Source organism: Aythya marila, assembly GCF_965140915.1.
Source record: "Aythya marila genome assembly, chromosome: 3".
Taxonomy (NCBI): domain Eukaryota; kingdom Metazoa; phylum Chordata; class Aves; order Anseriformes; family Anatidae; genus Aythya; species Aythya marila.
Genome location: NC_139044.1, coordinates 36,954,862 through 36,977,998, shown reverse-complemented (window position 1 = coordinate 36,977,998; position 23,137 = coordinate 36,954,862). Strand labels below are relative to the sequence as shown.

General features: G+C 43.3%; 1 protein-coding gene across 2 annotated transcripts in view; it reads left to right on the top strand.

Moving 5' to 3' along the window:
* The window catches only part of TTC7A (tetratricopeptide repeat domain 7A), a 164,127-nt gene that overhangs the window by 109,114 nt on the left and 31,876 nt on the right, over window positions 1-23,137 (top strand). For both annotated transcript variants that reach the window (XM_082756289.1, XM_082756290.1), the window contains 3 exons: window positions 1,955-2,052; window positions 7,785-7,919; window positions 19,046-19,248. In XM_082756289.1, coding sequence (XP_082612415.1) covers window positions 1,955-2,052; window positions 7,785-7,919; window positions 19,046-19,248 — 436 coding nt within the window. The remainder of the gene's footprint in view (window positions 1-1,954; window positions 2,053-7,784; window positions 7,920-19,045; window positions 19,249-23,137) is intronic.

The following is a 23,137-nucleotide window of genomic DNA, read 5'->3' as shown; positions in this document are numbered from 1 at the left end:
GTTCAGAACTGTTACACCCCAAACTCTCTATTAGTTCAATCAATAGCTCATCACCCACAGAGTTAAATCTCACTTTACTTATAGTTGGTTGCATTTCTCTGACCTTGGTTTCTCAGCTGTGCAAACTTAGTGTGACTCTGCTAGACTAGGGAGCGTTTCAGGGCCCAGTGTTTTCTCCCCAGGCAGGTATTCGTGTGTCTTGCTCAAGTGCCCTCTCACCTTCTTCCTGGTGAACCAAACTGCTGGTGCCTCTGCAGCCTCTCACGGTCAAACGCTTCCTTCAGCAATTTCTGTGAGCATTTTATCTACCGTCTCAACTACCTTTACAAACAGGGGTGGTGGAGTGACATTCAGTGTCCCACTGCCAGCCTTCCAGTGCCATCTGTGGAAGGGAAATCATCTGGCTGCTGTCCCTATGCACTGAAAGGCCGTGCTACGTGCACCAAAACGGTGCCTGGAAAGGCTCTCTGGGTTGAAGGCCTTGTACTGCAGTATTCAATGTGTGGTTCACTTTCAGGCCTTTTTCAGAATAAAGCTTAAAGTTGTTGGAAGCTGCTTGTTTGCAGAATGTAGTCCTCGTGGTTTTCAGTCTGTTTCCCTAGTTAAAAGGCTGTCCCTCTGGTTGTACTGAGATGGGTATTTCCTCTGTATCTGTCACCACTCGATAACTTCAAATGGGACAGCAGTATGGAAAGCAGTGTGTAAAACAGGGAGGCCGAGTCAAGGCCAGAGATTTGGGCAAGTAGTCAAATGGCCAAGAAGTCAGGGTCCATTAAGAGAACCTATAATATTTCATCCCAAAACCCAAGTAAGAGGTTACTTAGCTATCATAAATACGATTACCAGTGTGATGAATTAAGTGGCTTTCAGTCCAAGAATATTAACTGGCAAGGACAAGACTTAGTTTATCTCTTGTTGTTGTTTTTTGTGATAACAGAATAATCATGTTTAAAAAATAATTATAAAAACAACAAATGGCAGTCCCAAGGTAATTCTTCTGCTGGATCAATGCAAATTCAAGGGAATCCCATGCGGTATGTACCACAAGGCTGATTGAACTGGAAGGCTGGGCATCTATCACAATGATGGTTCTGTGACATCTCGTTTCCTGAGAGAAATAATATCCAAAGGCTGAGCTGCAAGCTTGGAAGTGTGCCAGAAGAAGTAGCCAGGGCAGTCACTTTTCCTTTGGATATTTTGTCCCTTAATGGATGGTGAGAGCAGATATCATCACCATCTGATCCTAGGGGGATGGCAGTCTATGTGGTGACAGGAAGGCTCAGGAGATCTGCAAGTAATTTTCATTAGGCACGGGATTTTATTTTATTTTATTTTTATTGGAGTTTCCCTTTGGAAAAGCTCTGCTGTGAGGACTGAAGTCTAGAAGCAGAGCAGACCAGATAATCTCCCTTTCATAAAGCAGTGCTGTGTGGTAGCTTTTATCTTCCTTCTCTGTTCAAACAGAACAAAGGTGGAAGAGGAAATAATAATCTTTCTGAAATGAAGAAATTAGCACCTGTGTGGAAGGTGGTAATTGGTCTGTTTCAAAAGGATTATCACAGCAGACCTGTGAATAAATCCTACAGAAAAAAGCAAGGGACATTGGTTCTTTTTTTGGGGGGGGGATTGAGGAGGAAGGTGTTAATGGTTGTCCTTCTATCATCTGGCATCCTAGCTGGCAACATGTTCCTCATCCAGTGGTTGACAAAGACCCCAGCACTTAGATAAAATAAACTGATAGTGGCATGCACACTGGAGCTCTTGCTGGGCACGGTGTCTCTGAGTGCCCAGGTTTGTCATCCACTGCTGGATGGAGGTGTAACAAAGGCACCTTCAAGAAGCACCTAAAATTTTCAGTTTCAGAGACAGTCAGATGAGATTATTGCCTGCTTCATGGAGAACGTTGTCTCCCTGCTGAAAGGTGGCTAGATAACATGTTTTTGTTTCTTTACAGTGGCTCTGAGAAAGGAAGTAGTGTGACCGAAACACCAGTGATCAAAAAGCATAACGGACTGCATCTCACGCTCCCGGATGCTCATGATACTGATTCTGGTGAGGAAACAAGATCTGTGCTTTCCCATCCTAAATACATGCTTTCATGAGAGTGGAATGTTTTATTGTCTTGTGTAGATGTTGTTGGGCTGGGGGTCAGGAGATTCAGATCTGTCTCTGGGGCCTCTCTGTGCTGCAGAGCGTGCTGCTGTGGTTTGCCTGTACCTCAGCTTCCCTGTGTGTAAAGCTGAGGTGGGTTCCTGCTTTCTTCTACAGAGCACTCTGAGGCAAGCCTGAAAGGTATTAGGTGGGAGTTCACCGTACTTCTGAAATAACTGTCTGGTTCAGTCCAGTTTATTTTTCTTCTTTTCCTTTTCCCTCTCTTTTTTTTTTTTTTTTCCTCCAAACTTTAATCCTTTTTGGTCAAAATTTAATCCTTTTAGATCAAGCCAGCTAATACTATGGTCTGGGAAAACTGTTAGTGTCAGTTGTGACCGGACTGTGATTTGGTCTGGGATTTGTACGTGAACCTTGTGATGCGTTATTCAATGGTTAATACACACTCTCAGTAATGGATATAGTCAGATGGAAATAACTGAGACATCAAAGCTAATCTTGGCAAAAAGGAGAAAGAAGACTTTCAGAGAGTGCTGCTGACTTGTGATTTTATCACAAGTCTCATGATACTTGCTGTTTCCTTTAAAACCCTAACTCTCAAAATCAGATGATTATGTGAGAAACTTGCCTTTTTATTTATGTTTTAGGGAACAACTTTCTAACCTTGTGTATGTAGAGGAACACTTGGGAAAAAAAAAGAACTTCACAGACTCAGAAACTGAAAACAAAAACAAAAAAGCATATAACAGTATAAAAGCTTACTTTTAAAAACATTACATTTTAAACAAGTCTCATGCCTTCAGGACAAGGAACGAATCATTGTCCAAGTCTTAATCTTGAACATATAGACTTGGTAAAACTGAAGTCACATGCTCAGCACATATAGCTGAAGACAATGGCAAGTTCGTATGTATTAAATACGTGACTTGTATTGAATTATATTCGTTAACCTCCATTTGCACCCATCAGTGGTTAAAAAGCACTGCAAGGTTAGGTTTTGAGCATACAAACACTCAGGCATCAAAACATTATTCAGCATGTCTGCTCTTATTTTTGTTCACATTGTTAAGCCCTCGGGATCTGTATGTATGACATTATAATCTTACTGATTCTATATGCATATATTTATGTAATTCTTAATCTGTTTATTCGATTTCCCTTTTATTACTCTTTGTTGAGAGAAGTTTCTCTATTTTGTACAGGACCTTTTTCTTATTGCTTGTATGAATCTGTATTCTGTAGTCCTTGGATTATTTAAAGGGAACCTAAATTCATAATAGATGAAGAGAATATACTAAATGAATAGCTATGTGCTGTTTAGTATATTAAAAGTGGTCTGGAAAGGGTGCAAATACAAAAGCTTCCTGGTGATGAAAAATCATTTGGGATAGTCATCACTTGGAGGTACTTGTGAAGGTTTGCAGAAGTGCCCTCTATGATACCTCATGCTGGGCAGTAAAATCAGCTTTTATGCCCTGGGTTGTCTCCTCTACAATCCTGGAGGTTTTTCCAGCTCTTGTGCTTTCTGCTTGCTCCTCTGCTACAGACCTGCAGCATCTCGTCTGGAGTCACAGCAAAGCTCAGACACGTTTGGTCTCTGTTTAGAGTCTTCCTAAAAAGCACCTGGGTTGGGTACCAGTCCCAGCTTGCTCTTCTCCCAGTTTCAGCAGCCAGCATGCAGTGGAGCGTAGTTCAGCAGAAAGTGCAGTATGCTGTGCTGCTGCTTGCCAGAAGGAGAAAATTAGTGTGAAATACAAGTATTAAACAGTCTTTTCACACATCCAAAGTGATTTACACTGAAGGGAGTTTGGTTTTAGCCAAGAAACGTATGCCTCCTCTGTTTCAAGGATCTAGGTTTGCATGCTGACACGGTTACACCTGCCGTGGAGGAAAGGATGTGGCTCGTACTGGAATTACACCATCCACCTTAGCGCATGACTTGGTGCTGGCAGTTTCCAGCAAGGGCCTGTGGCTCAAAGCTGGGTCCAGTTTCCATCGTGAGGACCCCAGGGAGCATCACCGTAGCGCACAGGCGCTCTGCGACCTCTGGGCTCGACGGCGAAGGGGGAATTACTGCGGCTGGGTTCGACGCTAGCCTCTCCCTCAGTCAGACCACAATGAGATTATTTGCTGCGCTAGAATTTTAGGTTTGCTGCCAGGAAGATTAATTCCTTTTTATTTTCTTCATCTTCTCCTAACTGAAGCAGTGTTCCTAGCTAAATTCACTGGTATCAGTCAGCTGCCTTGCTGTTTCATTCTTTTTGTGATTTAGTCTTATCTTATAATGCTCTTGCCTGAAGTGATTTAGGCTAGGGAATTCTGTGTTTCTTATAAGCCTAGTAAATCTACAGAGTTGCATTTCTATTTTGATAGCAGATTTTTCATAGATGTAAAATATTAAACGTGGTCCTTCTTGGTCTTATAACACTGCTAGCACAATACTTTAAAATTATTTAGATATCTTTTTGTACGGTTTGTCTGTGGAGCTCATCATGACAAAATCATTTTATTATTTTTATGATTTCTTTCCAAAATGTGTAGAGGGCTTTACTGTAAAACGCAAAGTTTACATTCTATCTAGTGGAGCTATTAAAAAGAGAAAGAGACTACACTAAAATAACAAATGGATGTGATATCTTCATATGCCAAGATTTGCATGTATTTTGAGGCTTGACATTAAAGTTCTGTGAGACAGGTTTTGTGGATTTTTTTTTTTTTTAGCATATAGACATCTACAGTCCTTTAGAAAGAGGTACTTTGTAATGAGGCATTCAGAGACATTTTTTAATGTCGCTGGCAGCTTTTTGTCGGCTCACCCCTCCACCCTGAGGTCAGCAGTGTCAGCGTGATGCGTGCCTACCTCCCGTCTCGGGAGATGTACGCTGGCTCTGGTAGCCTTTCTGGAAGAAGCTGCTGCCCTCAGCCCACCCCCAGGGTCACTGCTTTGCTCTCCTGGGGCTCAGGTCTGTGGCTGGGCTCCTTTCGGTCCAAAAGGGCGAGGCTGACCTTCTCTGTGAGCATCCAGGTTTGGGCTGGGATGGAGAGAGACTCCTTGTCTGGATGTGTGTGGTGGGAGCAAGGAGCTTGTCTGTGCCTGCGACCATGCAGGGGTGGGGAAGGATCAGCTGATGGCTGCCTGGGGTGCTTTGTTGCCTTGCTTAGGCTGGAATGGAAGAGAAAATAAGCATCAAAGGGCTGCTACATGAAAAGGGAACCCGAGTTACTTAGCAATTTACAGCAGAGGCTGTTTGCATTTAGCTGCCCGAGGCAGTGAATCGCTAAGTAACTCGGGTTCCCTTGCCAAGGCCGTGCAGGTTGAAGCACACAGCAGCGGGCAGGATCCATGGCACATCGCAGGCTTTCTGCCCCGGCAGCTACCTGACTAACACAGAGCAGAGCAGCCAACCTGTGCTTCCTCGAGTGCAACTAGGTCACAGTGGTGCTCTTTTAAAGCCTTCTTTGCAAGGGAAGGATGCTTTATCAGATCCTAAGTGGCTTTTCAGCCTCTCAGCAGCACATGAACGTCTCCAAAGGCACAAAGTTGCTTTCCGGTGACACCGTCCCCTTGGAATGACTTGCCAGGAGAAGAGGATTTCCCCAAGCACTGGGGATGTGAATGAAACCTCTTCCCGATGCACGCAGAGCAGCACTGCATGCAGGTACTGCCACAGACAGCTCTGGAAAGTCTTCCTGAAAGAGGGCAGTCTTGGCAGAGAAATGTAATGCTGAAAGTTGCTTTCGAAGCCCACTAACGGGATCAGGAGCGCAAATTCAAGGATCTGGTTAGTCCCCAAAGCCCGTGCAGTTTTTTCGCGTTTGCCAGTGTAGGTCTGCTCTGACTATGAAGTGCTCCTAAGCAGCATCGCTAATTATTCACGTGGTAATTTTCATAATATGCAGAAAGTGCCAGTGCTTGGGGGGGCTAGGGATGGGTGCCTGATGGTTTTTCCTGTGTTAAACAACCCCTGTCTGACTGAGGATGCCTGGGAGCTGTGTTTCAGTGAGATTTCTCCTAACTGGAGGGAGGGAGAGGCAGGAGTGGGCAGGGCAGGGGGAGGAATCCCAAACAGCGAAAGAGGCTGAAGATTGATATGCTAAATAAACTGCTAAATGTAATAAATCCTCCGTACAAAGCGGAATGGCTTTTGCCGTAGTGTTAAAGCCGTAATTGCTGCATTACTGCACTGTCATCTCTTGGAGCAGCGGATGAGGAGTGTCTCTGAAAATACGCAGGAATTTTAAAGCCGCATCTAGGAAGAGCGCATTTGCATTTTCCAAGGGAGCTGGGGGAGGCGCCTGCCCTGAGCACTGCAGGGCTGTTTTGAAGTTGTGCTACTGAAAATGAATGCCATCAGTTAGCAGTGAGATGATGGCACAAGTATTTCCATGGCAGTCTCGGGCTTTGGGTTGCGGCTGCGGCCTCTCCCTAGGCAGGACAGCCCCAGGGGCAGGCAGCCTGGCCTCGGGTTTACATAAAACCGTGTTGTGCCCAGGCCACACGGGTGTCTTTGCAGAGGGGCATGGGGGGGACAGGGGGCTCCTGGTGCCTGGCTGAAGGCCGGGCTCTCCAGCTGGAGAAGCACGCCATCCCTTTTGGAAGAAAAAACACTTAGTGCATAAGTCCTGTGAGAGGTTTGCTGCCCTTCTGATTCTTCCCCTGCCCAGAGCCATCCATACGTCTCCGAGCCTGTTCCTAGGCTCTGGTGCTCCTTCAGGGGGCTGCCGTGAGAGAAAGGGGGATTTTAACCCCTGGATCCTGTGGCCTGCAAGGTCGTCCTGCAAGGGTTGGCAGAAGAGTAAAGCTAATCAGCACAAGTGCCTCAGTCACAGTAGCTCTCTAGAGAAAGAGCTTATTGGCCTTGAAGTCCCATTAAACCTATGTATATTAAAATATTTATTTCCTAAAGCTTTACAAAGCCATCTCTGAAATCTCATTTTGTAGCTTCTTGCCTTGTTGCGGTCCCCTTGGTTGCCCTCAGAGAGGCCGGCTCACCTGTGTAACCCTGCACGCTGCACTTGAGGATGTGGCCTCTGGCCATGCCTGCCTCCTGGGGGCAGCTTTCGATGTGATGTTTTGTTCCCCGAGATGTGGGCGCCAAATACTTTATTCTTGCGTAAATGTTACGGCGCATGCTAAAGGTTAATACAGTCGAGGCGCTGAGCTCTCTGCTCCCCAAGGTTAAATGGAAAACCGTGCTGTCTCTGAACCAACAGGACAACATTGATGTCACGTGAAATCTGTGTGCTCTGTGAATGCTGCCGATGCTGCGCGAAGGTTTTACATTAGCAGGCCATGTTTTGTAATTGCGTGGTGACAATGGGCTCATAAAACAGGCTGCTAATAAGTATTCTTAGGAAATGTTTGGTGGTCGAATTCTGCTTTTCCAACGGGCAAAATACAGTTGCTTCCTTGATGAATCTGCTAAGCAGACCTTTATAAAATTACTGTCTCTTAATTCACTTGCTTGAGCTGCAGCACATGGGTAATTTCATCTTTTTTCAATGAATTAACCTTTTATAAAACATATTTCTCCAGTTGCTCACACCAGGCTTCAGTGTGGCTCTTACTGCACAAAACTGATGCAGTAGAGTGGAGAATCAGACCTTCCATCTAATGAACCAGTATCCCAAGCAAGTATAAAATGTGTTCTTCTTCTTCTTTGTTTGGTCCCCAGGATCACAGCGAGCCTCTTCCCTTGCTGCATCAAGACTGGAACAGGCCATGTCTGAAATAACTATGCAGAGCAGCACGATGAAGCAAGGACCTATGCAGCTGTGGACAGCTCTTGAACAAATCTGGCTTCAAGCTGGTAAGTCCTGATGTTTACGGAGACGGCCTGGAATTCCTTTTTCCCCCCAGTAGTGAATGAGATGATACAAGTATTAAGGGAGTAACTGAGATCAGGGCTGTCTCTACACCTTAAGCAATCAGTAAATCTGCCCATCTACCCCACCTGTTTTTTTGAAATACCACTTGATTAAATCTAACAAAATATAGGAATAGTGCAATTTTTCAGCTCACCTCTGTTTTCCCATAACACAGAAAACTTCAGTCATCATTAAAATGTGTTTTTAAATGAACAGGGTAAGCAGTTCATCATTAAGGAAGGTTATTTGATAGGAGTAATTATTTACATTTTGCGGAAAATGAACAGGCAAAGAATCTATGAAATGGTATTTAGACTGACAGTGTTCCAGTTTTTCTGAGTTTCCAGTGAAATTTATTAAACAAGAAAAAATTCTCCACTCATTTCATCCTTGGCTGCTTGGATCTCCCAGTGACTTGTAGGTTTTGCATGTCAGTTTGAGACACTCATGCAAAGAGTGTGGCAGAGCACTCTTTAAAGGGAAAAGAGAACAGTGAGAAGAACTCTACCCGGGGGCAACCTCCAAACTCCTGAAAGGTTTTTATATAGGGCATTTGTTGAGGAGCAAAGTTGCACAGCACATTCTGCCGTTTGCGTTCCAGCAATTTGGGACTGGCAAAAGGAATCCTGACCCTGCAGTTTTGCTCTTAAGAGAAACAGCTTTTCTTCCACAATTGGTCCACGCTGTTGTGTACCTGAAATTACATTTGAATGCTGTGATTGCTTCTTAGATGCCTCTGCTACTATTTGCAAGAAGAAGAAAGAAAATAAAAAAAAGCAGAGCCCACTAGAACCTTGCTGATAATTTTCTGTTCTGTACACAGGAGAACCTGTCAAATTCTCATTTACCTAATCTGTACAATTGACAATTCTCACATAAAATCTGGCAATCTCACACTACTTCTCAGAAAATATATATTTTTAGCTGTTTTTGTGGGCCATTTTCTACCAATTTGACTTCAGTTCTGGTACAAAATCTGTGACATTCTACTTGTTACAATTTGCCTAACTAGTATAGAAGTTACCTTTTGGAACGCATCATCCTTTAATTTAATCACGAGTTTATTTATTTGCTTATGTAAATTTCATTAATGTACTGTGGGCTTCAAAATCACCTGAAGGGTTTTGCTTTATGCAGTTTATGCTTCTGATTTAAGATTGCAGAGGAAGCTGCTGGGAAAACAACAAAAAAAAAAACAACCACAGTTTATTGTGATGAGAAGTCAGGTGTCTGTTGTCCATCATCCTAGAGATAGCTCTAGGCAGTTTACATTTTTACTGCTGTGTGAAAAGACAAAAGCAATAAAGACCTACTGCTTGCTGTGACCTAGCTGTGAATTGCTACAATTATTTTTCAGTGTGCTTTTCTCAGAGGTGTTAATTCTTTTAGGCGGAAATTATTTTTATAACCTGTAACTTCTCTGTCCTATTCTATCTGTTTTTTAGTCTTTGTTTTGTTTCATGTTTGCTTTTCACTCGACTCGAATCAGGATTGATGTTCGGAAAATATGTATTGTGACTGCTTCGTGATTTCATTACTGAAGTCAGTTATTGTTATGGATGCAGCTTAATGGTCTCAGTAGTGGCCTTATTGACTTGAATAGTCCTACATCACTGGCCCTCTGTCCCAGAATTTCCTATCTAGAAGGAGGGGAAAGCAGAAGTAGTTATTAACTTATAACTTCCAAAAGAGAGATATTTCATAAATAACCAAATATACAGAAATATGTGGTTAGAAACGGACAAGGTTGTCACGTGCTTTTGGGTTCCAGCTCACCCCCAGGTTAACAGCTGTGGAATAACAGACGATTAGCATTGCCTGCACCCAGAGTCACTTCGTATTCATGAAAGAGCCGCATCGATGTGCTGTAGATTTCAGTTGGGTTTAGCTGGGACTTGTCCTTTTTCAGTCAATGACTCATCCTGTGACTCTTGGCAAGTTGCCTAACTTTTTCATACCTCAGGTTCCTATCTCTTAATGGAGGAAAATGTTTGTCTGCCTTTGGGAAAAGACTCACATACTGCTGCTTTTATTGTTATTAACACTTTAACCTTTTTTTTGCTTGACTCATAAATCTTTAGATAAATCCATTATAATTTCTAAACCTTGTCCTGCAGTAAATTTATAACAAAGCATCCGTCTTTCCCAGGCACTAGAAGCACGCAGCGGGCCATGTCTCTGTGTGTGGATATGGATGTAGAAGGTTCACAGGCTGTGAACCTGTCAGGGATCCATTAGAGCCATTAGAGATCCCATGCCTCGTCATGTCCCAGGGCGTGAGAACTTAATGGTGCCAGCTGATTGATCGGGCAGAGCTCTCTGGGCTTACGTTGGAAAGAAGCATGCAAAGCAAGTGATCCCACAGCTACATGGGGCTGGTCTTACAGCCCTCCGGCAGCCAGCACGTGGGCTTGCAAGGGGACCGTTCGTGTGTGGTAGTCATCAGGTGGTGCCAGATGGGGGAATGGTTACAGCATCGCCCTCCACACACAGCTGCAACAGGAGTCCAGGGCTAACCTGCCTTGTGCACAAGTTCCTTGCTCCTAATGCATCTCCTAGTTAGTGCATCCCTTAATTAGTGCACGAGAACACGTGCACTCCATTAACAGTGGCTGAAGGCAAGGCTGTGAACTCTCCCCAAATATTTAGTCTTCTGTGCTGTGCTAAAGATAGTTATCTTGCGCTAAGAGGGCACAGACTTCTCAGCTGTAACTTCTGGGTTTATGAACAGTGCAGTTATGTAGGAAAGCTAATAAAGGAGCAGCTTTGGAAGTGCAGCTGCAAAGTCCACATGTGCTGCATACATGGCTGCTGCTCCTCAGTTTTCTGTACAGCAGTGTCTGGTGAACTTTGTCTTGGTGATCTGGCAAGCTAACTTCTTCTAGCTTCTGGTCAGCAGCCGAAGAGCTGCTTGATGCATCTCTGTGGTCTCTAGAATAAGTCCCGTTATCCTTTTTCACATACCTACATAAAACTGAATTGTCACTTTCTCCTGTGGCCACCCTTCTGTAGTCCCAGTGGGGAGGACAGTCATCTGCAGCAGGGAACTTAGCATGTTTCTTCAGTGGGCTTGCAGATCTTCCTGTTCCCCGCAGGTAGCCACAGTTAGCTTTGGAAGAGAAAGGGGTCTGTGGTTTCCAAAGACCAGAGAGGTTGTCCCTGCCCTGGAGCAGGCATGATTTGGGGAATACTGGGAGGCACGCTGTATTCAAGTGCTCTGCAAGCAAAGGCTGTGATGAATACAGCTTGTCTGGTCCCTCTTAAAAATAACCCAGCCCTCTGCATCTTCTTGAAATGTAATGGCTTCTTAAGAGGAGAGTCATTTCATTGGGTTTTTACATTAACAGACCTAAACATTCTTCTTGGCCCCAAATCTGAGACAGAGCCGTTTGTCAGGGTCCTGCTGCAAGGAGCGCTGGGGAAGGGTGCTGCAGTGCACGGCTCCAGGAGAGGTGTGGTCTTCATGCGATCCCTGTGTCCATTTTTTCTCTTTGTTCTGCTTTCCAGTGACTGAGAACTTGAGTCAACTTTGGGAGGAGAAAAGGAACTTTAATGGCATTCTTCTCCTACCTCTTCTTGCAGAAGGAAGTGCAAGGAGAATCCTAGAGATTACTGGTGATTATCCAGCTTCTCCTACCAAGAGAGATGTCTGACCTAGAAGCTGTTCCTGCTCCCTTTTTTCTTTTCAGAATCATGCCAGTAGTCCTCCATTCTGTTTAGAAAACACAATCATGATGTTTGGCTAAGGAAAATATATTTGGAATGGTTCAAATTTATGACCAAAACTTACTTTCATTCTGCATTTTTACAAAATCACGTTTGACCTAGAGAGCAAAGTGTGTCAGTACTGAAAAGAAGTAGTTTTAAGCTCTTTCGGTAATGAGCGGTTTCTTATCTGAAGTATGCATGAGTATGTTTCCAGGCAGTAATAACTGTTGTGTGCTCTATTTATGTGGAGTATTTTAGAATGCTGCAAGCCAGTTTTAATAAGAGTTTGAATACTCCAGCTCCTGTTGCTCTATTATTTTAAGCTTTACTTTTAACTACAATGTCCACTTTGTTTGTCTTTACTAGTACTTTATATCTGACAATTTAGCTTCTTGACTGGCCCAATACTTTACCAAATATGGCCACTCACAGCAAAGTAGGTCTGGTAATTTGATCTAAGATTGGCTAAATGCCTGCTAAGCACAGGCTGCAAACCTCACCAGGTAGACCTAAAGCTAATTTAAAGGAGCATTTAAAGAAAAATCACTCGAATGACTATCCACGTATTCACAGTGGGGCTGGAGAGGGCTACCTGCTGCCTCAGGAACATGCTACAAGCTAGGAAAAAATATTGTAATGAACATGCCCTAAACAAGAAATGTAAAGAGAGCCAATGTAGCAGGGAACAGTGAGCTAATGGAAAAACATCTGTTCCCCCGAGTTATGTACAGCAGGAACATTTTTTTTTTTTCCCTTCACAAAACGCTTGTGATTTATTTATTTTATTCAGTATGGGCCAATTCCTGGGAAAAAAAAAAAAAAAAAAAAAAAAAAAAAAGCTGTGTTAGAGGAGATGGGCTTTGTTCCACGAGAAAATGTCGCAGGGGCCAGTGGGCTGGGATCTGCAGCCCCGGCTGGCCCGCGGCCGCACAGCCGCACACGGGCAGGGATGGAGCCCGGGGACAGCAAAGGGAGCAGCTCACCAGCACAGCTTGCATTTGCACTGTTTGCACGTACGTAATGAAATGCTCACCCCTCCCTCAGCTTTTAGCAGTCCTAAGCCCCCCTCAAATTATTAGCTCTGATATTAAAGGTGTTTATCATCAGGCTGGGGAGACATCTTTACTGACGTTGCAGAATAGCTGGGGTCAGATACTCTCCTGTGATGCAACACAGGTTGTTGAAGCAATTCTAGTTTTATTTTCCTTGTGTTATTTTTATTATTATTATATTTTTTTTTAATAAAAAAGTGTTTTGAAATTTTAGAGCTCCCCATTTACTGCATTTTTTTTTATTATTATTATTTTTGAGCTCCATAAGCACTGCTGATTTTTGTGGCTTTTACGGTGATACAGAGCAGTGCGAGAAACCAGAGCCTGGCGAGGGGCAACAGGAGGAAGTGTTTTATTCCAGAGCTGTTACCAAGGGGAATAAAGGTGTACTGCAATGATGGCTGTCCTGCAGCGTTTGCTTGCTAGGAGGGATTAGGAATGCTTCACGCTGGAGGTCAAAATGATGAACTGAGCTGGTTTGGTCCCCTCTAAAATGTTACTGGTGCAGCTAAGAAGCCAGCCGGGGTTCTGCTAAGCCTCCTGGTTTCATTTAGCAAGCTCTGGCCTTGTCTTTTCTGGTGCAGCCTAAAGATGGCCAAATTCCCCATTTCTTCTGAATCAGATGTCTTCAGGGGGCTTCTAGGTTTTCATCTACACTATCCAGGTTGGTTTCATTTATTTACTATTAACAATGAATTCAAGAAGTCAAAAGCATTCTTGGCTTCCTATCAAGACTGGGCATTTGGACTGCTTCCCCCATTCCTGAGGCTTCTGGATATTTCTCACTGCTGGAGCAGGATGTCAAGCTTTGTGGTCTGATAATCCATTGGCATGGGTGGGCTTCAAAGCACATGTCGTTTCTCAAAATCTGGGCCGTGCAAACGTGAATGTGAACAGGCACTTCTAAGGCAGCAGCTAGCAGTGCTCTTTGCTGAGCACTCTCTGGCTCCTTAGCCAGCGGATGGAGAGGAACCTGTTGCACTGCCAGTGATGCCCAGAGAATGACAGAGGGTACCAACCCCTAGCATTTCTCAGCTGCTGGTACCATTTGGGCAAGTAATAGAGCATGCTTGGGCCTGAAAAAAGCAGCAGGGTGTTTATCTATACAAGGGACAGAATATAGGAATTTATGCTTGACCAAGCTGGAACATGAAGGCTTAGAAGTCCTTTCTTTGACTTTAGCCAGTAATAATTGTTCTAAGAGAGGGTGAAAAAAAAAAGCTGACTTTCCGAAAAGAAGCATTTTTATGACACCTTTCTCAGGGGCATCCTTATTGCCTAAAAAAAGTGGTCTGCCACTCCTGCCAGCTCTCCCAGGTGGAGCAGAGCTGTTTTGTCACCAGTGAGCGGGGTCCTGCTTCACGTAAAGGAACCAGCTATCTCGTGCCAGGGTTTATTGTATTTCAGATAACTTCTTGACTGCACATTTTAGTATAGAGGATAGCTTGTGGTAGTTCCGTGTCACTTCCAGAGATGTTCACTCTACTGCTGCATTTGTAAATAAAGAAGCTCAGTTGCCATTTCAGCCTTTGGGAGACCCGAAGCTCGGAAATTGAAAGCGGGTCCCTGGGCTCCAGCTAGCTACCAGTTTGCTCGCAAAGACAGCCTTTAAGAATGCATCTACTGCCTCATTCAGAAGGGTAAGTGGTTGAGCTCACGTGGACGGGAACACGTAGCAGGTTCTGTTCATTTCTGTGCCGAAGGTTTGCATCAAGTGAAGCGATAACAGTTGGGATACAGCTTGAACGATCTTCCATCCCATTTGCCGGCGAGTTGTCAAACGTCTGCATGCACGGCTGTGTCATAATAAGGGAGGGTGACTAAACGTCATCTGACAGAAAGGCAAGACAGAGGGAGAACCCTTTGTCATGGTAATAGCTCTGTGTTCGCTGATCAGAGAGCTGTCTCGGAGGAGTGGGTCTTTCCAGCTGGCTGAGGGCTGCTGCAGTAACAAGTATTAATAGCTTCTGAAAGCAGATGAGATCTGTGCAGCAGAAAGCACCTCTCCAGGCATCCTCTCAGGCAGTCTCACCTTCGTTGAGTGTAAAGGGCTGCCTCCCAGCGTGCCGTCCTGCTGGTCAGCTGGCTACGTGGCGCTGGCTGTGTCACCACACAGTCCCATTTCTGGGGTGGGCAAGAGCAGGTGATGTGGCTGACACAGAGCAGAGTAATGTGGAGCAGCAGCCTGCTTGTGGGAGTTCAGTGCTGCGCCTTGGATAACGCTGATTTGCAAGGAATGAGATTTTAACTCTTGGGTGCTTCACGTTGCAGAAAGACATTTCAAATCCATTTATTTTTTGGGGCTAGAATTACAGTTGGTGCTGCCTCTGTGGTGACAAGTGCAATCACTCTTGACACTGCTGTGAAATACTTAAGAAAAAGAGAATAGTCGACGTTCAAGGTGATGGCAGACAACTCTGTTCCTTATACTAGCGTTGTGATGCAGACATGAGTAGATTACTCTCTTGTTGCTTCTCAGATGGGCTCCTTTACAGAGCTCTGTCAAATAATTTATCCTGGAGACAAAAAAAAAAAAAAAAGAGCCTGACTACAGGAGACCCAGCTTTTGTCAGCCTTCTGGAAGTGCTCTTGCTCTGTACATTTGCTACTGGTCTTTGGTGAGTGAGTAGATGATATGCTTCTGGCAATTCTCACTTGATTAAGGATCTTCACTGTAGATGAGCCCAAAATGCTAGCAGAAACAGCTGGAAGAACTAGAAGCTCATGTTAGGAGCTAATTATACATCTGAGTGGAGATGTGGGCTGCTTGCAGGGACTGGGACCAGCATTAAGACTGGTGTATCAGTTGGAAGTGTAGTTGCAAATCAAGACAAAAGAGGCTGAAGCCACAAGAGAAGACTCTTCTTGTTTGGAAGAATGGCAGAGAAGGGTGGACAGTACTGAGAGAGCACAAATGGAAGCGTAAGGTGGATCTGGGAAAGAAATGAATCAAGCCAGGCTGGACCTTGGAATCAGTTGGACAGCTGCTCTTGGTCTCAGTGGGTGTAGGCTCAAGGTTCAAGTAGAAAAGGAAAGGAGACAGCTCACGATGCATCCTGTGTCTGCACATCCATGCAGTGTTATCTGTCTTAGCCCATGTGTGTAAGCAAAAATGATCAAATATTCCCTGATCACCTGCACTCAGTTTCTAGCATTGCTCCAGAGAGGCTAATAGAGGAAGTAGTATGTCCAGGATGATCATCTCTCAGCTGTGTAGCATTCAGAGAGTTGTTGGTAATACTTAGCTCAAAACAGAATGGGAACTCGTTTAAGCTTTTACAAAGATGGTGTTAAGCAAGAGATGGCAAGGAAGCCTGCAAACATTGCCTTGGGATTCAAAGCTGCAGAGAATGCCAGCACCAAGAACGATGTAGTCCACCAGCTGGAGGTTCATAAATGGTTTTCCTGAAGCACCAAGCCTTTCACAGAGTGGGAATCACAGATGCTGCTGTGTACCTGATTCACCTGGAGGAGTTGCTGTCTGCTTTGGAGTGGCACTGGGTGCCACGGCTCTGTGACAGAACTTCCTTGTGAGGGCTGCTAACTTGGCCAGGTTTTTCTGTACAGCATGATTAGGTGATGCCAGGAGAGATCCTAAATAATCCAACGGAAACTGCTAACCCAGGTAATGCAGAGGCAGGCATTTCAGTACTTTCAGTACTGTTGAGGAGGTGGGAGTATTACCATGATAAATTTAATGAATCCTTGGTTTTTGGCTTTGATTTCTGCCTCTAGCTTGGTTTTTATTCCACGTTACGTAAGTGTATCTTGTTCATCTGTAAATAAAATGAGTATGCAATAGAAGTAAAAAATGAGTTTACAGAAAACCCATTTTAATGCAGGCTTAAATGATTTCCCTAAATGTCTATTTTTAGCTGGGTGGGTGCACTCCTTCCCTCCTGTAACCCAAAGGCACCTCTCTCATTCTCTTTTTATGCAAATTAGGCCTCCCACACCATTAAATCATTTTTTATTGACTATTGAGCCTGCAAAGAAATGGACTGAGCTTTAATATGCTACATTACCGTACCATAAAATACAATTTGTAGATCTTATTTAGATTCTGTGTTGCTGCACTTCCTCTAAATAATTGTTATTACTGAAGAAGATTTACAGGCACCGTTGAAAGAAAGAATAAGTACTCTCCATTTTCTATGCATTGAATCACAGGCTGTGCATGATTTCACATCTAAACCCCCTTGCTCCTGATGGTTTTTTTGAAATGAAACAGGTCACGTTGTGCTGTTAGTTGCTATTAGTTTTTAATACAGCAGTATCCAGAACTTCTGCTGACTTCAAATAGCGCCGGGATTTCGCCCCTTCTTTTTGTGCTGCTAGGGTTGTGCTAACTTTGCAAACCAAAGCGTCCTCAGGCTGTGAATCGTCACTTTGCACATCCCCATCCTCATCGCTACCACATGCACAACATCAGCTGCTGCGCAGCACTTGGCAGGAAAAATGCTCTGTTCCCTGGGAAGCACAAGAAAAATGCTGTCCTCCCACAAACTTTGGAATAAGGCTGTGCACATACTCAGCTTGTCAAGTTGCACGGCCTTGCTTTCTGTTATTAGATGGCTGCACCCTCTTGGAGTCGAGGGAAAGGAGGCACGCTGAGATTTTGTAAAGATTAAGCAGACAGAAATGTATATGAGTCATTTTTAAAGGGTATAGCTCTTACTGAGGAACTGTTTTGCTCGAGTTGGCAGCCGTAGAGAATGACATTTATCTGTAGCACCAACCAGGCATGGCTAAGAAATAGCCGAGCTTATTATCGATGATGTCTCACCCTCCTTCCAGAAGGAGCACTTCAGATCTGGAAGGCCACGATGCCGTGTCAGTGCACAGTCATCCTTCGTGTGCCAGAGAAGAGCTGTCTGTGGGCCCAGTCTCACGTCGGATGGGCCAAGGAGGAGCCTTCCCATGGCATGGCAGGACAGCCGCTGAGATGCTCTCCTGCTCCCCTCTCACCCAGAAAGCTCCGTGTTGGCATGCCAAGTCCCCAGAGTCATCTGGCCCTCCTGGCATTTTGAGGCTGGCAGAGTTTCAAAGCTATACGAGAGGCCTAATTTTTCAGGCTGATTTCCCCCCCTCACAGAGACTTCCTGAGAACACTTCGCTACCTTTAAAAGTCAGGGCGCTCGAGACTGGGTCTAAATTCAGAATTGTTTATCTGGCTCCGGAGCCTGAACTTGTCATTTTGAATTGGGCTATTGAACTGTCAATATTTGCTGCATTGCCACATCAGTTTAAATAAAAATAAATGGAGACAAACACTGAGCTTTTGCAGTGATAATGTGTAGAACACAAACAGGTTAAGAACCTAACAGCACTGGCTGCTGTGCAGACAGTTATTTTATCTACATACATGTATACACATATATATATACAATTTCCCTTTTCAGTTATGTGTGTCAGTGAAAATTGAGCATCACTTCTGAAGCCTTCTCCCAGGATTTAATGCATAATAAATACTGAGAAATGTTAAACAATGAGATGCGTTATGAAATTTGTTTAGCGTGAAAAATGATGTGATAAACAAATTGACAGTCAAGCACATCAGTATGCCTGCTACTTTTTTTTTTTCTTTGTAAGAAAACCACTGGGATGGTTGCTGAGAGTTGAAGGAAGCAGATGACTGAGCAGTCTCTTCCAAGAGCTCTGTTTTCTTTTTCTGTAGAGTATGTGTGAGGAGATAAATTTGTGAATACAAAATATAAATAAGTCTCTGTGATATAAGCCTTTGATTTTAATGGAGACTCCGAAAACTTAAGAGACAGCTATCTCATAAACTAGACAAGTAAGCAGAGAAAAACACTTTTAATCATTTTTTAAAATATGGAAATACTCTCTTAAAGAAGTTATTTAATGTCCAGCTTGGTCAGATGTATCCTATTACTCTGACATGTTTAAACTAATCGGTAGACAGTGATGGCTTATTCTGTTCTTTTTTTCCCAGATTATTTGGAAACACATACAATGGCTCCAAGTGGCTACCAGCCCTGCTTCCTTAGGGCTCAGTAGAGTACGTGTTTACATCCTGATTGAGGAAGCACTCTGGTATATCCTTAAGGCTATCCTGTGTCAACACCTGAAGAGGTCCATCTATGTCTGTACAGAGCCTTTAATGTAGCAGAATATCCATTCAATGACTTGCTTCTGGTAGTAAACGTTAACCACAGTAGTAAGCACTGTGCAGGATCACGGCCTCGTGTTTTAATGTTTAGGGGAGATGATATGCAATTAGTGTGAAGAAAGGTACCTGAATTATTTCAGCTAATGGTAGGGTGTTTTTGTGCTTTTTTTTTCAGCTGAACTCTTCATGGAACAACACCATCTCAAAGAAGCCGGCTTTTGTATCCAGGAGGCAGCTACTCTTTTCCCCACATCTCATGCTGTACTGTACATGCGTGGGAGGCTTGCAGAGATGAAAGGCAATTTGGAGGAGGCTAAGCAATTGTATGATGAGGCACTCACAGTGAATCCAGCTGGAGTCGAAATTATGCACAGCCTGGTGAGTTTGCAGGGGCTCAGCTCCATTATAGTATTTATGTTGCTGATTAACTGTAATAAGAGGGGAGAGGGTTCGTGCTTGCTCTGGATGCCATTGTCTTCCTAATCCTACAAGCAAGTGACTGTTCCAAGAATAAATTGGGTAGCTCGAACCTCTATTTTAAGACTGGATTGAATGTTTTTAACTAATTAGGACTTGTGTCAAAAGTAAATATTTTAATTGACAAATGCTTGATAGTTTTGGAAGTCAGTTCTCTGCTTTATTGTCTTTGCTGCTTTTCCTACTAACTGTTATGCATTTTAAATAAGCAGCGCACTGATGTTTGGAAGATTTGAACTAAGTATCTATAGAATATAGATAAATACAGTGTTTGCAAGTCTTGCATTGAAATCTCGTGTCTAATCAAACGAAGACAAACTATGAGTTTCTGATAAAACTATAGTCTTAAGCCGCTACTTAACTCCAACCTTTTTGTAGGGACAGTGACTCCACATTTGTTTATTTCTGTGTGGTTTCTGTTTGTTTGTTTTGTTTTTATAACATTCCTTTGTGGCAAATATTCTTTCTATTGCACCGTCCCCAGAACAAACCTTTTTATAGACTCAGGGCCGATAGCTTTCAAATTGTTGTTATCATTTTTTATTATTATTTATTATTTTTACACAAGGAGCTTTGTGGAGGCCCAAAACCCACTTCTCTTATGAAATCAGAACTTCTTATCATACTTCTTCAATGACGTATCTTATTAATCATAGCCCTTACTGGGTCTCTCTGGGATTTTTAGAAGACTTTCTTGAATAGTTTAATTTTTACAGGAATTCTATATCCCAGTGACTGCCTTAAGTCTTTGCTAGCAGATCTGTATTCCCTAGCATAAATCTGGGCCTGATTAGGATTGCAGGCGGCCCTAAAACTGACAGGGTATCAACGCACAAGAGGACAAATGTACAGTGAAGTGATGATTGAGACCAAATCATAGAACCTACAGGCAAGAGACGAGAGAGTTGTAATAATGAAAGTTCAGTGCACAGCCAGCAGATGAATAGCTCATGCATATGTCAGGAGTTGAGCAAAAAAACAGCTATGCATATACCAGACTTGTATGCTTAATGGGGCAATAATACTGCTTTGGTGTGATCCAGCCTTTACAAAATCTGTGAAGATAGGAAGATGTGCTTTGTTCAGATGGTATCATGACTTCAGACAAGTCACCAGTATCAAAGCAGCCATCAAGTTAGATGCCAACATGATACAAATAGCTTTCATTTTTGTCTTATTTTATGAGCAAAGCCACATACTGTGTCTTCCCATTTCACTTGTTTGCAATTTTCTGAAACTGTAGTCATTTGGAATAACATTTTCTGAGATGCACATCTGCTCTGGCCCAGTTTACTTTGGAAAATGTCACCCAACATGGCTTAACTGTTTCTGAAAATGAGGCTAGAGAAAATACTTTAGAGGTTTCCGTGACACCTTCTTTATAGTGCTTTAATGTCCCCAGGTTTTGTCAGGAATGAATGGCTTTTATAACATATTAATGTGCTTTTTACCATCCCTAAGAAAATCCCTGAGGTTGTCCAAGTTACAGTCTCAAGAACCACATCCTGTATATGCTTATTAGATATGTATTTCTGAAACCTCTAAAGAGTCTGTGAATGCTCATTCCCCTCAATCCCCTGTAAGCCTCAAGGAGTAAAATCAAGGAAGAGGCAGAGAAGTCAGTGAGATGAGGATTTCAGGGGACAGCAACTGATTCTGTGAGCAAGTTAATGAAAAAATGTACTCAAAAGAGAATAATAGAAATAAAGATAGCAAATTAGATACAATGAGGTAGTAACACTGTTTATGGCTGGACTGGCGAGAAGAGTGATACTGGGTTAATAAATGAGGCAGAGATGTATAGTTAAAAGGGTGGGCATGTTGGAAAGGATGGATTAGAAGGGGTTGGTGTTATGAGAGGCACATAGAAACATGAACCTGTGAGAGTACTTCTACTGCATAGCCTTTGATCTCCTTAAAATCCCAAATCTTTCCATTCTGGTGCAGGCAAATATCAGTGAAAATCACTTGCTTAAGTGTGTGCCTCATCTCCTTTAGCTTGGCTCGGCGTGCAGCCAATGGTTTACACCTGCTAGCTAAGATAGCAAAGGTCTGGTCTATCCCTGCTGATGTGAAGCATGGCAGTAGCTCTAGGATGCCACATAATGGCATTCCTTTCTGTGCTTTTCCAAAAGCTAGGAAATTGCACATAGCAAGTTCAAAGCATCTGATGAGCACTACAGAAAAGCCTGTAAAGAAATTAATCATTCTGCCTTCAGAATAGAGCTTGAATAATGTGCAGTAAACAAGGCTTTTATGGCTATGCATCAAATAGAAAGGGCAAAAATAAAATATTGAGTGGCTGCTAGCGAAGTGAATTTGTCTTGTGTACTGAATGAGACGGTGTCCCCATGGAGAACTTAGGCTGGGTTTAGGTAATTGAAGCCACGGTGTAGCAAGTGGTAAATTCTGCATCTCTTTGAGGCCATCAAAAGGAGACTGGATCCTTTCTGATTCGTATGCATTATCAAAATGCTAGCCATACTGTTAATAAAAGTACAGGTTCTTGAGCACAGTTTGTTCTGTCCCCTACTTGATGGAAATACACATCTTGTGTTATGCAAGAAGCCAAACTAGATTATCAGCTAGCTCCAAGTATCTTGAAACTATGCAAGACATTAAATTCACACATGCGGTTTCAGTGCTGGTCTCCCGCAAAATATGAGCACTTAGTTTTCCCTCTGTAATAACGCTGTTGTGGGCGTGTAATAATTTAGGGAACGAGGGTCTGGTAATGAGAACTACTGTCTGACTTCGTGCAATTACCATCCAACTGACCTAGTCCACTTTAAGGGAAAACTCTGCTGTAGACAGTGCTGGCTCTCCCTGGTGTAGCAGCATCAATTAGCAAAGTAGTCAAGGCTCTTCCCCAGGGCTCTCAGAACTAGGCTGTCAGGGCTATATTTGGAAAGCTCCAACTTGAGGAGCATTACTGGCTCCAAATGAAGGGCACGGACCTAGCAATGAACATGTCCAGCGGGTGTCAATAAGTTTTACACAGGGAAGGGTCACCACCATAGTAAACACGAGCTCTTCCTCTGCACAGCTGAAAACAGATGTGTTTTACTGTGGCTGGAGGGTGTTTACAATAGCTGTCAAATGTGTGTGCTTTCTGTATAAAGCTCACTGCTTAGACCCTTAGAAACTGCACATGCTACAGGACCGCAGTTCTCTGTAGGAAGTAAGACTTGCTGGGCTCTTTTTTTCCACATTTTTCCTCGTTCTGTCTCACACACTTCAATCTTCCCTCCCTTTGATAAAGCAGTCCCATTCTTGTCCAAATAAAGCTCTTCCTGGGGCCTTCCTTGCAAAGACGTGTTTTAGTTAAGGGAAGAAGAAAGTCACGTATTTAAAAGGGAAGGAAATGGGCACCCTCATCTCCATCACTATGTCAAATTTAATGAAAACAACAAAAAATACCCCTGAAACGAAGAAAAAAAGGAATTTTCTTGACTCGTACTTGAGTCTTATAGATTGCAGTGAAAGATAGTAATGATTCCTCAATTCTCTTGAAGGCTGGGGCAAGGATGATAAGGTTGTTATCAGAACACCATACAGCTGTCTTCACTGCCTGACCCCTATGCTTGATAGGGAAATAAAGTGAAATATATATTGGTTTTTAATAGATACTGTTTTTCATTTGGTGAATTTTTGTCAAGGTTAAACTGGAAAGCAGTCTTTATAATGTATTCTGGTGTTCTATTATGACCACATTAATAGGTGGAAAATATAATCTAGTGAACATTTTAATTTTCTGCCCGGTCAAGTCAAACAGAACATGACTTTTCAG